Here is a 12863-nt window from a genome sequence, read left to right as displayed (position 1 = left end):
AGAGCCGGGAGCAGAGCAACACCAGAAACCCCAGCAGAGCCATGGCAAGCCCTGATTTCCCTATGCCCTGGGCTGCTCGCTGAGCACAGACCTCTGGCAGCCTCCCGGCCCGCTGCCCATCTGCTCCAGCTCAGGGAACAAATGGGCCCATTGCGATGTCCCAATCCCCAGTCTGTACCCAGCTCTGCCTCCAGTGTCCCCTCTCAGGACCAAGCTCAAGACAAAGAAAGTCCCGTCACCCCACTGGGCGATGGGGCTGATGGAAAGAAGCCCTCCTGGCGAGGGAAGGGGCAGGGAGTGGTGGCTTTGCTCCAGCAGTGGGGAAGGAATGTGGTTAATGTCCCCATGTTTGGGGACTCTCTAACTGCCAGTGTGGACTCATGAAACCAAGGACCTCCTGACATCCTGATGAGCTGGCTGGAGGTAGCAAGCCAGATCCGCTACCCAAAATGTGCTGTCTGCTCCCCAAGCACTGTTCCGCAATGGGCTGTCTCCAGTGGGCAAGCACGGGCTCTGCGTCTGCCTCGCTGTCGCCCTGGGGTGTCCTTGGGAAGGTTCTGCCCCTTCTCCATACCCGTTCCCCTGTGCAACAGCAGGGATTGCAGTCCCACATCTCCCTGCATGGACTCACAGACCAATGAGGGGTACAGAGGAGAAGGGGAGATGTCCAAGCTGGTTGTGGCTTGGCCTGGGAGAACCTATGGGTTTTACTATTGGCATGAAGTGCAACACACCCGGCAGGATCACCGTTATCACACCAGGTTGACCTTCCTAAAGGCATGAGCTAAAAATCACATCCAAGCAGCCGATCGTCCTTATATGACTCAATGAAGGCTCCTGCTCATTCCAGGGCCAGATCCTTACCTGTGGGAGCGCCGAGTTGAGTTGCCTCTGGAGCTGGTCACGCTCTCGTAGGGTCTCCTGCAAGCGGCTCTGGGTGACAGAGAGTGTCTCGCGGGTCTCTCGCAGGGTGTCCAGCAGCTTGTCCCTCTCATCCAGCATGTTCACCATCAGCTGCTCGAAGTCGGCATCCGCCTCAGAGCCCTGGGGGGGACCCAGAGGGTCCCCCTCGCTGATGGTGGGCATCACCTCGCACATCATGGCGGGGTGTGACAGGTGGGTGTGGGTCTTGAAGGTGGCTGGTGAGGCGGGCAGTGGGTGCTGTTGAGCCGCAGGGTCCCGATTACATTGCTACAGGCTCCTACGGGTCAGGGGAGCCAGCATGGGAGGGGGCAATGGGGTGGTGAAAGTGGAGGGGATTCTGCATCCCTTCTTCTTGGGTGCTAAGCAGAAGCTGGCATCAGTCTGGTGGGGATGGAGGGACGTCCTTGGCACTGACAAGGCCCTTGCAGTCTCAAATCCCCCCGCTCGGCTGCTTGTCACTGCCAGGGTCCCTCGTGTCACCTCTCTGATGCCTTTCGGAGGGGGCTGCAGCATCAGTGAGCCATGGAGATGTTCAGAGGGGGACAAAGTGACCCTTGAGGACTTGTCCCAATGGGGAGTCCAAGCTGGCAGCAGCACAGGGAGGGTCCGGGGGACATTTGGGCTGCTCAGGCATGCTGAGGAGGAGTCCGGTGATGATGGGCTGTTCTCCCCAAGGCTGGATGAGATGGTCACTGCTGATGTGGGAATGTGTCTCTGTTTGGCATCACAGCTCTTCAAACGCACTGCGGTGACCTACAGGAGAGGGGGACAGAGATCAGATCCCTCCTGCTGCCCCCAAAATGCCCAGGGCACCTGCCCAGCACTCTTTTCCCCCCATCAAACCCTGGAAGGCTGCCACAGGTGGGCTCAGCACCCACAAGAATGGGCTGTGTCAGGTTGTACCACCCTGCACACATGTGCTCGCTACACTGTATCCAGTATGGTACCACGCTGCAGGGAACAGTATCCCTGGGACCCAAAATCCTCCAATTGCCTTTGGTATTCACACATCCTGGGCCAGGATCCCATCCCCTCCGTGGAGTGTCTGGCTGCCAAGGGATCCCATGGCCCAAGTGTCCTCCAGCTGCAGAAACTCTCCGTTTGCAGAAAATCAGGCTCAAACCTGAGTTTGGCCCAAACCCGGCATGAAGTCACAGCAATAAATGAGTTGAATGACCAGATTAATGTTCAACTCCCTCTCTCTCTGTGGCACCAACAGGGACAGATGCAGTGGGACCAGTTGTTCAGTGATAACTGAACTTCAGCGCAACCTTTGTTGCTCAAACCTCTACCCAGGGGATGGAGGCAGCAGCATCCCCGAATTACTGCCCGAGCGCAAGCGCTGTTCCCCAGCCAGTGCCAGGGTTGAGAGGCTGGAGGGGAGAGGCAGAGCCACCAATTTGGGCAGCAGCCTGTATTTAGGCTGGATTAAAGCGTGGCTGAAACTGGGGACTTGGTTCTGGGGGTGATGCTGGTACCCGCAGCCTCGCCTTCACTTCTGCAGCCTAAAACCATCACAGACAAGGTGCCAAATGGGGACTTCTACTGACACAGCCCTTTGGGTCAGCTTCAGCCCACTACAGCTGGATGAGGGTCCCCAGCAGCAAGGGTCGGTGTGCTGCTGTCATCCCAGCCACCCTGGGGACCTGTCCACCCCTTATCACTGTCTTTGCCAGGCTTTGTCTGCAAGGGGCCAAACCATGGGCAGGACTTGAGCTGAGCAACAAAACATGACATGGCAAGCACAGGGCAAGGGCCACTGGTCTAATGCCAGTTATGGGGTAGTCCCCCTTAAGTTTTTCAATCTTTACAACAGATATAACGCTCAAGGATAGGTGTGAATATCCTTATATCACTCTCTTTTCAAACCAACATACGCATACAGACAAAAAGGACCTGCACGCAGTCATGGACCAGATCAGCCCGTTCTGGCCCTTTGGACTAGAATAAAAGCTCATGTCTCAAACAGCTTGGCGGCACAGCAGGGCACTTCTCCCCCGTTCAAAGGCAGCGTGCGTAAGGAGATGCTTTTGTGCACACCCAGACGCACAGACACACACTGCCAGGGCCAGGGGAACCATAGCTCTGTTCTTGGGATGACATTGGCTCATCAGCTGATGGGAAGTTTGACACAAAAAACCCTCTAAAAATAGAGAAGCTCTGGCAAAAGTACCAGCCCCACAATGTGCATCCAGCACGTTATACTGAAAGCTGGCTCCTGCACACTGGGGACATGGGACATGGTTGTCCCGCAGGTGGCTGTCCAACCTCCTCCCCCTTTGCAGATTTAAGTCACATTCCTCAAGTGGGATAAAACCTGTTATGGGCAGGCAATGCTGTCGTGAACCTTTGAGACTTGTTCAGGCTCCTTCCTGGCTGCTGGGACATGGATGACCGGGATAACCGTGCACTGAGGACATCCCATCCCCACAGAATCCCTGCAAAAAGGAGGCTCATGGAGAAAACGGCATCAACCAAGGGACCATTCCAGCCCCCTGCTCTCCTTGGGTTGAGCTGGACATGAGCCTCATCCCCATAATTAAGCAGGTAAAATGTTTTCCAGTCCTCCTTCCCCTAAGTAGCAGTCCCAGTGGTACCCACACACAAGCATGGCCATGCTGTCAGCCTTCCTGGAAGGCAGATGTCCCAGGCTCTAGGGAGACTTTGGGCCAAGAAGAGTAGAAATCAGCCTTACCCCAGGGCTAAGCCCTGCTAATTTGGATGCAAAACCCAAATGAGGTGACTTTCATGCACCATTTCACTGCTGTACCTCTGCTTGTGGGTTGAGCAGAAAGCCAGAGAGCCCCCTGAGCACAACATGAATGGCAAAATTAGCGACGTGGCCATGTCCCCACCCCAGCTGCTGGCAAGGGATTGAATGAATTAGCAGGTGAATTAAGACATATTAATCAAGGAGGCAAGAGCCCTGCAGGCACTCAGGGAGGGGAAATGCTGCAGGGAATGGCCAAGACATAAATCTGACCAGAGGGATGATGGGATGGAAATTTATCCCAGCTGCAAAGGAGAGACTCGCTTACCCTGAAAAGAATCTGCAGATGCCAGTCCCAGCCGGGCTGTGGCAGCTCCTCACACACCGTGGACGTAATCCAAGGGGCTGGACCCACACAGTCCAGGAGAAGGCACAGATTTACCCCATGCATCACCCAAGGGCTAATTTTCTTTTTGCTTCCCCCATGGTTGAGCTCATGCACAGGTGGTTGGAGGGTTTGGGTAAGCCCATGTGCTACTTTGCTTCACTGCAACCTGCTCCTGTACATAGTTATATCCTGTTATATCTGCTGTGCTTGTGAAGGGAGACCGGGGGTGATAAGCACAGCCCAACACCTCAGCCTGGGGAGGGTGATAACAGTATCACATGGACCTTGCATGGCACCGATGCTGGTCCAGGATGGACTCATCCTGTCTCACTGGTCCCCAAAAGCATCTGTGCTCTGTCCTCCTGAGCATGCTCAGCAAAGATGTGATACAGCATAATACTGTCTGCCCAGGACAAGGCAATGCTTAGTGACTCAAAGGTCCTCCATGTCCCGTGTCTTCAGTGGAGGATGGTCACATTCTCCCCTTGCATCCCGGGCCACCAGGCGTGGGTGCTATGGAGGATACACACTGTGGCATAAGGCAAGGAGAGCTGCTACAATCCTCTGCAGCTGGAGAAGCACTACAAGCAGGGATGAGACTTCGTACCACCACAAAGAGCAGCCAAAGCCCCCTTTGTCCTGGCCTGAAGCCCCCAGGCAGGTGGTGGGCAGCCAGCCCAGGGCTTTCAGGGCTCTCCACCCTCCCCGTGACACTGCTGCACCGTGAGCATTCCTCTGCCAGTGGGTCCCCGGCGGGTAAATCCAGGCTGATGCTCTGCCATCTCTGAGCATGGCTCTGGAAACAATTCAGCCACTTGTGCCCATCTCCTGGCTGAAACCACAGTAGACCCCAAGAGTGGGAAACTCCCTGCACTGCGGAGGCACCGTCCATATCCATAACTGCTACAGACAGACCCTGAGCTGCTTCTAGCACCCCTGTCGCAGAGCTGTCACGCCAACAACCACTGGGCAACTCTCCTACCCCATGGACTTGGGAGTGATTATTTCTGGATTCAACCACAGCAGCTTTCACTGCAAAACCAGAGCAACAGCAAAACCACAAGCACCAGGAGTTGCCCAGCTAATGGGAAGGACCATCATCTGAGGTCAGGGCAGTTGCAAAGGTTTTATTTGTGATGCCAAGTGAGGAAGCCAGGACCAGGCTGGGTTTGATACCTGCTGTCTTCAAGCCTTTTGGAGCGGGAAGCGTGTTTGGCGAGCAAGAGGCACGGGTGAGCGTGCAGGGGTATGTGCACACGCAGGGACATGCACATATGCAGCAACATCCACGCATGCAGGGACATGCACACAAGTAGGAATGTGCATGTGTCCGGGGATGTGCAGGAACATGTGTGCAGGAAGGTCCTGCCTAGGGTCAGCTCCCCTCGACACGAGCATCCCCTCATTTCTGTACCACCTCGAACCTTGGGATTTTCTCCATTCTCCAAAAGCAACAGAAAATCACCCATTCCCATGCACCTCTTCCCCCAGGAGCCCAGCTGGCTGTTGCATACACAAGATGCTGTCCCCGCATAGCAAAGCTCAGCATTTCTTAGGCAGACCTGCATATCCAACCAGTCACTTTTAAGAACCTTGGGGATGTCAGTGTGGACGACAGCCCAAACACATCACACACTTTGCCGGTGACTTTAGCAGCAGCAAGGGCAGTCTGAAAGCAGCCCTTTGGCACTGGATGTCCAAGGGGTCTGAGCTTGCTCACAATTAGCAGCAAAATGCTGCCTGTGAATCTCAACCTTTCAACTGTATCTGGTACAACTATGTAAATGCTGCTGCCTGGGTTTAGAGGGCCTTAACTGATGGGATAATCATTGGGTAGAGGAGTGAGGATGCAAGGAGACAGCTGGTGAGCTGAGAAAACAGACACTGCGCAGCTCTAGCCCTTTGCTGGGTATTTTTAGTCCCGCGGGGCTGCCAGGCACAGACTTGCTGGAAGCAGGTTTGTTGCCAGTGAAAACGTGCTTGCTTTACTATCCCTGCCCCCCCCCCCCCCCAAAAGATGCTTTCCCCACTCTTTGGGATGGAAAACAGCACAGTCACGTGCTGCCTGCTTGGAGATGCCGGTTTGCAATGATGATGCCCAGACATGGAGCAGCTGATGGAGAGCAGAGGGGTTTTTTTTGCCCTTGAGCTGATTATTTGCTCGGCACAACTCTGTAGTGAGCCAAGCTGCCTGCAGGATGCTCGGTCCCAGGGAGCACCCTGGCTTTCCTTTTTTCATCAGGGCAAGAAGCACACCCAGCATTTATCCACACACAAAACCGCCTGTGCACCAAGGCAGAGACAGGCTTGCTTTTTTTCTCTGAACAGCTTCACTCTCATCTCAGACCTGACAAGAGAAAGAAAAAAACCTCTATGGCTCTGTCAGCAAGATCATCACCCCAGCAGGCAGCTGGCAAAGAGGGTTTAACGCGCACCTCGGAGGCAACAAGCTCGCAGAGATTGATCATTCCATAAAAACGTCAGTTTGATCTTTTCCGCTCCTAGAAAATCCTCATCAGCCGCCCAACCTGGCCTCAAAAGAGCAGCGCAGTCAGGGCGGCAGAGCCCGCATCAGTACCCGTTGCTTCCAGCTCACTGGCATGAGGACAGCTTCCCCTCTGCCAAACTGGCCAAAGATGGGATTCCAGCATCCCGTGCTGACCCCCTCCCAGCCAGACCCAGGAGGAAGAAGGAGGATGATGCCCTTTTGCTATTGGTTTTTACTTGCAGGACTTCTTTTTTCACCTTTTCCTTGTGACGCTGCATTAAACGTGATTACATGGACAGGCTCTAAAAGTGTCATATCTTCACATTTCCAGCAAGCTCGTCCCAATCACTGTTCCCGCAGAGGGAGCCATGTACCACCATAAGTGCTTCCCACCCTCGTTGACATCAGACACCACTTTGGAGCAGCCAGGACATGTTGAGCCACCGATCCTCCTGGTCTGCCCTGGGGAAGGTCAGTCCTGACCCACCGAGCCATGGAATGGCTTGTGGATGGCAGAGCAGGAACATCCTCAACATCTCCACCAACCCACGGAGCCCGCTTTCCATTTTACCCTTGGTGGGAGACGTGGTAATTATAGGCTGAGAAAATGGAGATTATTCCTGCACACAAGACAAACAGGATGCTGAAGTGCCCTGGCTCAACAGTGGAAATTGCCGTTTTAAGCGCAGAGACTAGAAATGGAAATCTTCACCCGTGCCAAGTCTTGGAGATGCCTTTGCCACATCCTCATGTGGGCCACAGGCTGAGATTCCACCTCCCAAGGCATTTCTGCCCTGAGACTGCAGGAGAGCTGCTGCTTGTGCCACGGTGTCCAGATGGGGCTTGTCTGCATTGGAGATGGCCAGCTGAGCTCCACATGTGCCAGGAGCTCCTCGGCAGGGCCCCTCTCCATCCTTCCTTTCCTCCCTCTATCTCTGTGCTTAGGCATAGATCCCTACCTATATACTCCACAGGTTTCTTACAGTTTTACAAGCCTGGACTGGAGCAGCCCTCTCTGCAAGCTCAAGCACCCTGGCTTCTCCATCCTGGCTGATCCACAGGGAAAAGCTGCCTTTCAATAAGAAAACCAATTGGCAGATACAGCCTCATCCCAGCATCTCCCCTGAGTCCTTACATTTACTCCTGGGATGCACTGTGGCCTCTGGGGACCTCCAGTCCCTGAGAAGGACAAGGAAGATCCAATTTACCATGGGGCCCATATGGTGATGGTGCCTCCACATTCCTTAATGCAGCCCCGCCAACGGCAGGGTACCGCGCAGATGGTACCTGGCTGATGCCAGGGACAGCCCGTGGCCAGGACACCCAGGGATAATAAGGGAAATGAGGCATTCTGGCTAGAAATAAGGTGCCAGTTTTTAGCTGCAAAGTATTAGATTCACATACTAAAGGGTGAGATGAGTTCACAGAGGGAGAGTCACCGCTGTGGAGATCTGCACTATGGATGTGATCGAAACCTGAGAAAAGATGTAGTGGTGCCTCTTCTCCCATCCAGGCCCAGGAAGTCACCTGGGGTCCCCACACCTGCAGCAACATGTCCTTCGCTCCCCAGGGGACAATGCCCAACTTGTCCCTTGCTGGAGATGCAACCCTGGCAAGACAGGACATGTGGGCAGTGTCTCCAGGTTTTGGACCTGTCTCAGAGGTGGCAGGGAAGCAGTGGATGCCCCTAAGACATGGGGACAGAGGACACTACGAGCAATAAAAGACAGCTATTCCCAATATCTTACCTTAATGGGCACGCTTCTGCCCCAAAGGCTTGCTCCAAACCCAAAAAGCAGTTCCCATCCTCAGCCCTTGCTCGCTGCAGGCCACTAAGCCAGAGGAGAAACCAGGAGGAAAAATGTCCAGATCTGGCTGTTTCTTTGCAGGGAGATGTAAGTGTTAGTATTCAACCGATATTTATAGTTCCCAGTGGGAGGGGAGGCATTACACACAACTTCCAGTGGGTATTTTCAGAAAGCCACCTGCTCCTCGCCATTGTGCAGAAACACAATTGTTCCGCAACAAAAAGGTCGTCAGATGATGAGCTGAAATCTCTGCTGGGTCCTCTGGTGTGGATATGGGGTGCACAGTGCGGAGGACGGTGAACACCCCTAACAGGGGATGGCACCTAAACTTGGTCATGTACGCCAATTTACAGGACTGTGTCACCCCTTGGAGAGTGTTGTATTGGTCGTGTTATGGTTCCTGACTCAGTTTCCCTGTTTCCAAAATGGGCTATGTGTCCTCAACGGATCCCAGAGAAAGGCGTAATCTCAGTTTATTGCAAGGAGGGATCTGGCACGGGAAGGGACTGTGGGGTAAAGACACACCAGCACGCAAACCTCCTGCCTTTGCACTTTGGGGTGAGATGACAGACGGGAATGAGCCTTGGAGGGCCTCCAAACTGGATGATCCCTCTGACAAGTGGGATCCCAAAGCCTGGCCAAGAGACTCAGCAAGCCCAGGCTCACCTTCAAACTTCATCCCTGGGTTTGCAACAGCCGAAAACACAACTGAGGGGAGAGAGGATGACAGGTCTGAAGCTGTTGCTAAACTTGTAAGGATCCATTCCAGTGTGGCCAGGAGCTCACACGGGGCCCAGCAAGCGTGCTGGTGAAGCAAAGGAATATGGTCACCGTAACAAGCCCATGAGCTGGATTTCACCCTGCTGCAGACCTGCCCCAGCAGGCAGAAGGGGTTACCCCAAACGATTAGAAACCAAATCCCCCAAATCCTGTCACCACAATCCCATTCCAGTCACCTGCACTGATAATGCTTTGTAGCGGATTTCCACAAAAATCCAGCAGCATCACTGAAACGATGGGACTGCAGGCAATGCCAGAGAAATACCAATTCCTTCAATGGGTGAGTGGTTGGGAAACCACTTCGTGCCGTGAGCCGGAGTCCCTGGAAGGGAGGAGAAGGATGTGCTTGATGCATGATACCGAGCTCACATCCCTCTTCCGGGATGTGGTCTGCAGTCAGACCCGTCCACAGAGACAACGAGGGGTATTAACAGCAACCGACCCGATGCAAAAAAGCCACAATGCTGGTTACAATAATTTCCTTTTTCAATAGCTCATCCGCTCACTGTCCCTGTGTGTGCACGTGGCTGTTTCATTCTTTTTTTCTACAACTTTGCAACCAAACCCTACGTCCTTTGCTCTGTTAGGACAAAGCCTTTGACTTCTGCTTCATTCAAGGTTAGTTTAAACAAGCAGCAGAGGGAAATGCAATTGCCATGGCTCTTCTAGAAGCAGCACATCAAGGTGAATCAGCCCCTAGATGAATCTGCAAGTGAAGGTGAGCACTGAGATCCCAGCAATCAGGCTGGTTTCTAGCCCAAGGTGGATGTGGACTCCTTTGAGAGGGAACGGCGCACAGGGAAGCAGTCTACAACCAAGGGGAGAAAATCATGCACTTTTCACAGAGGCAGCATCATGGCAAAAGGCCCCTCACCTTTGGGAAGGTGAGGCTTTGTGCCTCAGTTTCCCCACTAGCAGGGCATAACTTCAATCATCGCTGAGACTTGGAGGGATGGCTGGTGATTTTCCGTGATTTCACTTGAGGTTTTGCCACGGGTACATCCCTCCCACCCCCATGACACTTTTGATGAGGAGTTATTTCATCTGGGAGCCTGACGCCCCAGAGCAGGGGGCCCTCCTCCTCGCTGCCAAACCAGCCCCTGCCCTGCTTTAGTCACACACTGCGAGCACTTGCTGGTGCTAATTTATTCAGTGATGGGGGAAGAGTCACCAGCATGAAGGGGGGTTGCTGAAATCTGTGCCGCGGGTGCACCCAAGCCCCATGAAAAGATGCAGAGGTTCCTCTTCACCCACCCAGGGCCCAGTAGCCATGCTACAGCAGGCAGCTAGGGCTTCTGCACCCAGCCCAGGGGACATGGGAGGCTGCTGCTTGTAAAGAAGCCCCATGGCAAACACCATATGCATCCTAACGCAGCAGCCTCTCGCCTTAAGCAGCTTGCATGCCTCGTCTGCCCAAGATCTAGGGTTTCCACTGCATCGCTCAGCTCACAGGCATCTCCTCCACACCCAGGTGCATCATCCACACCCTGAGCATGGCCCTTCGTGCAACAAGCCTCAGCAATAATAATTGCTCCCACACATTTGCTGCACATCTGCCCATTTCCCATTATAAAATTTGGCTGCCAACTCCATGAACGGTGGAAAGGGAAAGTGGCTCAGTGAGCTCCCCAGGGTCCAGAGCAGCACCCCGCTCCCTGCCCCACTTGGGCAGGTCTTAAGCATTTTGTCACTATCCTTCACCAGACCACAAATTTTGAGTGGTGTTGAGGAAGAGCCCAGGGAGGTAATTTGGAAAGCCAGAGAAGAGGCAGACTGGGTTTTCAGTATGAAATTTGGGGAGTATTAGAGGGTATTCAGAGCCATAGAAGACAAACCAGGGAAATGCCTAGTGCTGCTGGCTCCAGTTTGGACTGTGGCAGACTCAGGAACACGTCCCTGCCTCACACTCAGGGAGGTTTCACAGCCAACGCAACCTGAAAGGGAAAAGCAATGGTCCTGGAGCAGGACCCACATCATGGGGAGGCCTCCAGAGCTCGTCAATTCACCATCGACCACTTCAGCACACAAGCAGAGATAATGGCAGTAAGACCTGCACCCCAAGCCCTCCTTGTGCTCCCCATCCCACCTGCACATAATCCAGGGGCTCCCCAGATGCATCAGGATATCACTTTCCTCCATCCTCCCAAAACATGGCAGGTTTTAGTCCCTCCTATTCAAGAAGAGCGGTGACATCTTGGCTTGGGCATTGGATGACCCCAGCCAGAGGCAACTCGGATGCTTTTGGTAACTCAAGAGATGGGGGGGGTTCCCCCTCGTATTCATCCCTTCTGCTTTCCCTTCCGTGTGCTAAGTGAAAGTTATTCAATCCCTTTGCTGATGGTGCAGCTAATTACTAAACAGTTTTCGCCCAGCTGCAGACATGCCTTGGTGGGGAGTGGAATACCAGTGTGATTCTCAGCTCTGTGCAGTCAGGCTCTGAGGATGATCGGGCCAGATCCAGTACCAGGACAGCTCTGCAACGTTCACAGGGAAAAAAACCCCAGACATACCCCGTGCATCTCCACACCTACTGGGACACATGGGTGGGTGGATGGCATCTCAGCGCTGTGGTTGCTCAGCTCTGTGTAGGGCAAGGCAGGATCATGGGGTTAAATCCCCGCCTGGGAGAAACCTGCTTTTCTTCCCAAGTATCCTCATGCTGGGGTTAACCACAACCTTCCCTGGCCAAGTCATGGTCCTTTGGCATCTTGGCTGCCCATGATGTGGTTTGGAAGGGGTGGATGAAGCTGGCAGAGGAGCACAGAAGGCAGGTCTGGTCCCAGGAAGGAGCAGGCAGAGATGGAGACAAACTGCAGCACGGCCCCCCTCCACCCCCAACCCAGGCTGCAATAATCCTGCTGCTGCTCCCCACGGTGCCCGTGCCCTAGAGGGTCCAGGCAGCCGGGTGTCAGCTCCTGGTGTCTCGTCCCTGCAGTTCATGGCAAGTGACAGGACATGGCATGGCATGGCAGAAGCAGCCATGCAGGGACATCTGAGGACAGTGACATTTAAAAGGCAGCCAGGGGCAAGGCGCAGACACTAGAGCTCTGTCTGCTTCTGTCTAACCTGCATCGAGCAAGTCCACATCTTCAACCCAAACTCTTCATTATGCAAAATCAGCCTACAGATGAAGTTCGTCCAGCACACAGCCTCCAGCCATAGTAGCAGGAAAGCACCAAGTGCTGGCCTTGGCTGGACAGCGCTGCAGGAAGGCTTCTGCATTTGTCTTGCATTTTAAGCCTTGTTTCTTGCAAGAAGGAGGTTTTGGTGGTGACTCTGCCCCTGCACGTCTCCAAATACCATAAAGCAGAGGACTATGTTCCCAGCTCTCTGCGCCAGCGAGGCAGAGGTCCTGAAGATGCTATGCTTTGAGAACTGAGTTGAGAAGGAAAATCCAAGTTGTTCCCCTTTAGGAAAATGGTGGAATTTGCTCAACCCTTATTAGCCATCAGAAAAATGGCTAATAGAGAGCACCTCAAAAATACCCTGATATGGAAAAAGCTCCATCTGGAGCTCATTCGTCCGAGATATAGTCCACAAGGAAGATACAAGGGATATAAAAGTCCAGTTCCCTCCAGAGATCCCAAGTACTGGAGAAGATCAGGAAGAATAAATCAAGCTTTTTGTGAATGTCATGAGCTGCGTTAGACCCAGCAGGGAGCTTTGAGCAGAGCCCTCAACGGCTTCACCCAGCTCCCCCAGTCCCCTCCTTCCCCTCTCTCTTCATTTACAAGCACCCCGTACCCCAGCTAATGACCTCCATGG

General features: G+C 53.8%; 1 protein-coding gene across 5 annotated transcripts in view; it reads right to left on the bottom strand.

The window, feature by feature from the left end:
- The window catches only part of PPFIA4 (PTPRF interacting protein alpha 4), a 60010-nt gene that overhangs the window by 31570 nt on the left and 15577 nt on the right, over positions 1-12863 (bottom strand). For all 5 annotated transcript variants that reach the window (XM_052815308.1, XM_052815309.1, XM_052815310.1 and 2 more), the window contains exon 2: positions 865-1677. In XM_052815308.1, coding sequence (XP_052671268.1) covers positions 865-1101 — 237 coding nt within the window. In that variant the 5' untranslated portion in view covers positions 1102-1677. The remainder of the gene's footprint in view (positions 1-864; positions 1678-12863) is intronic.

The sequence above is a fragment of the Harpia harpyja genome, chromosome 19 (genome assembly GCF_026419915.1).
Source record: "Harpia harpyja isolate bHarHar1 chromosome 19, bHarHar1 primary haplotype, whole genome shotgun sequence".
Lineage (NCBI taxonomy): Eukaryota > Metazoa > Chordata > Aves > Accipitriformes > Accipitridae > Harpia > Harpia harpyja.
This window is presented reverse-complemented; position numbering and strand designations above follow the sequence as displayed.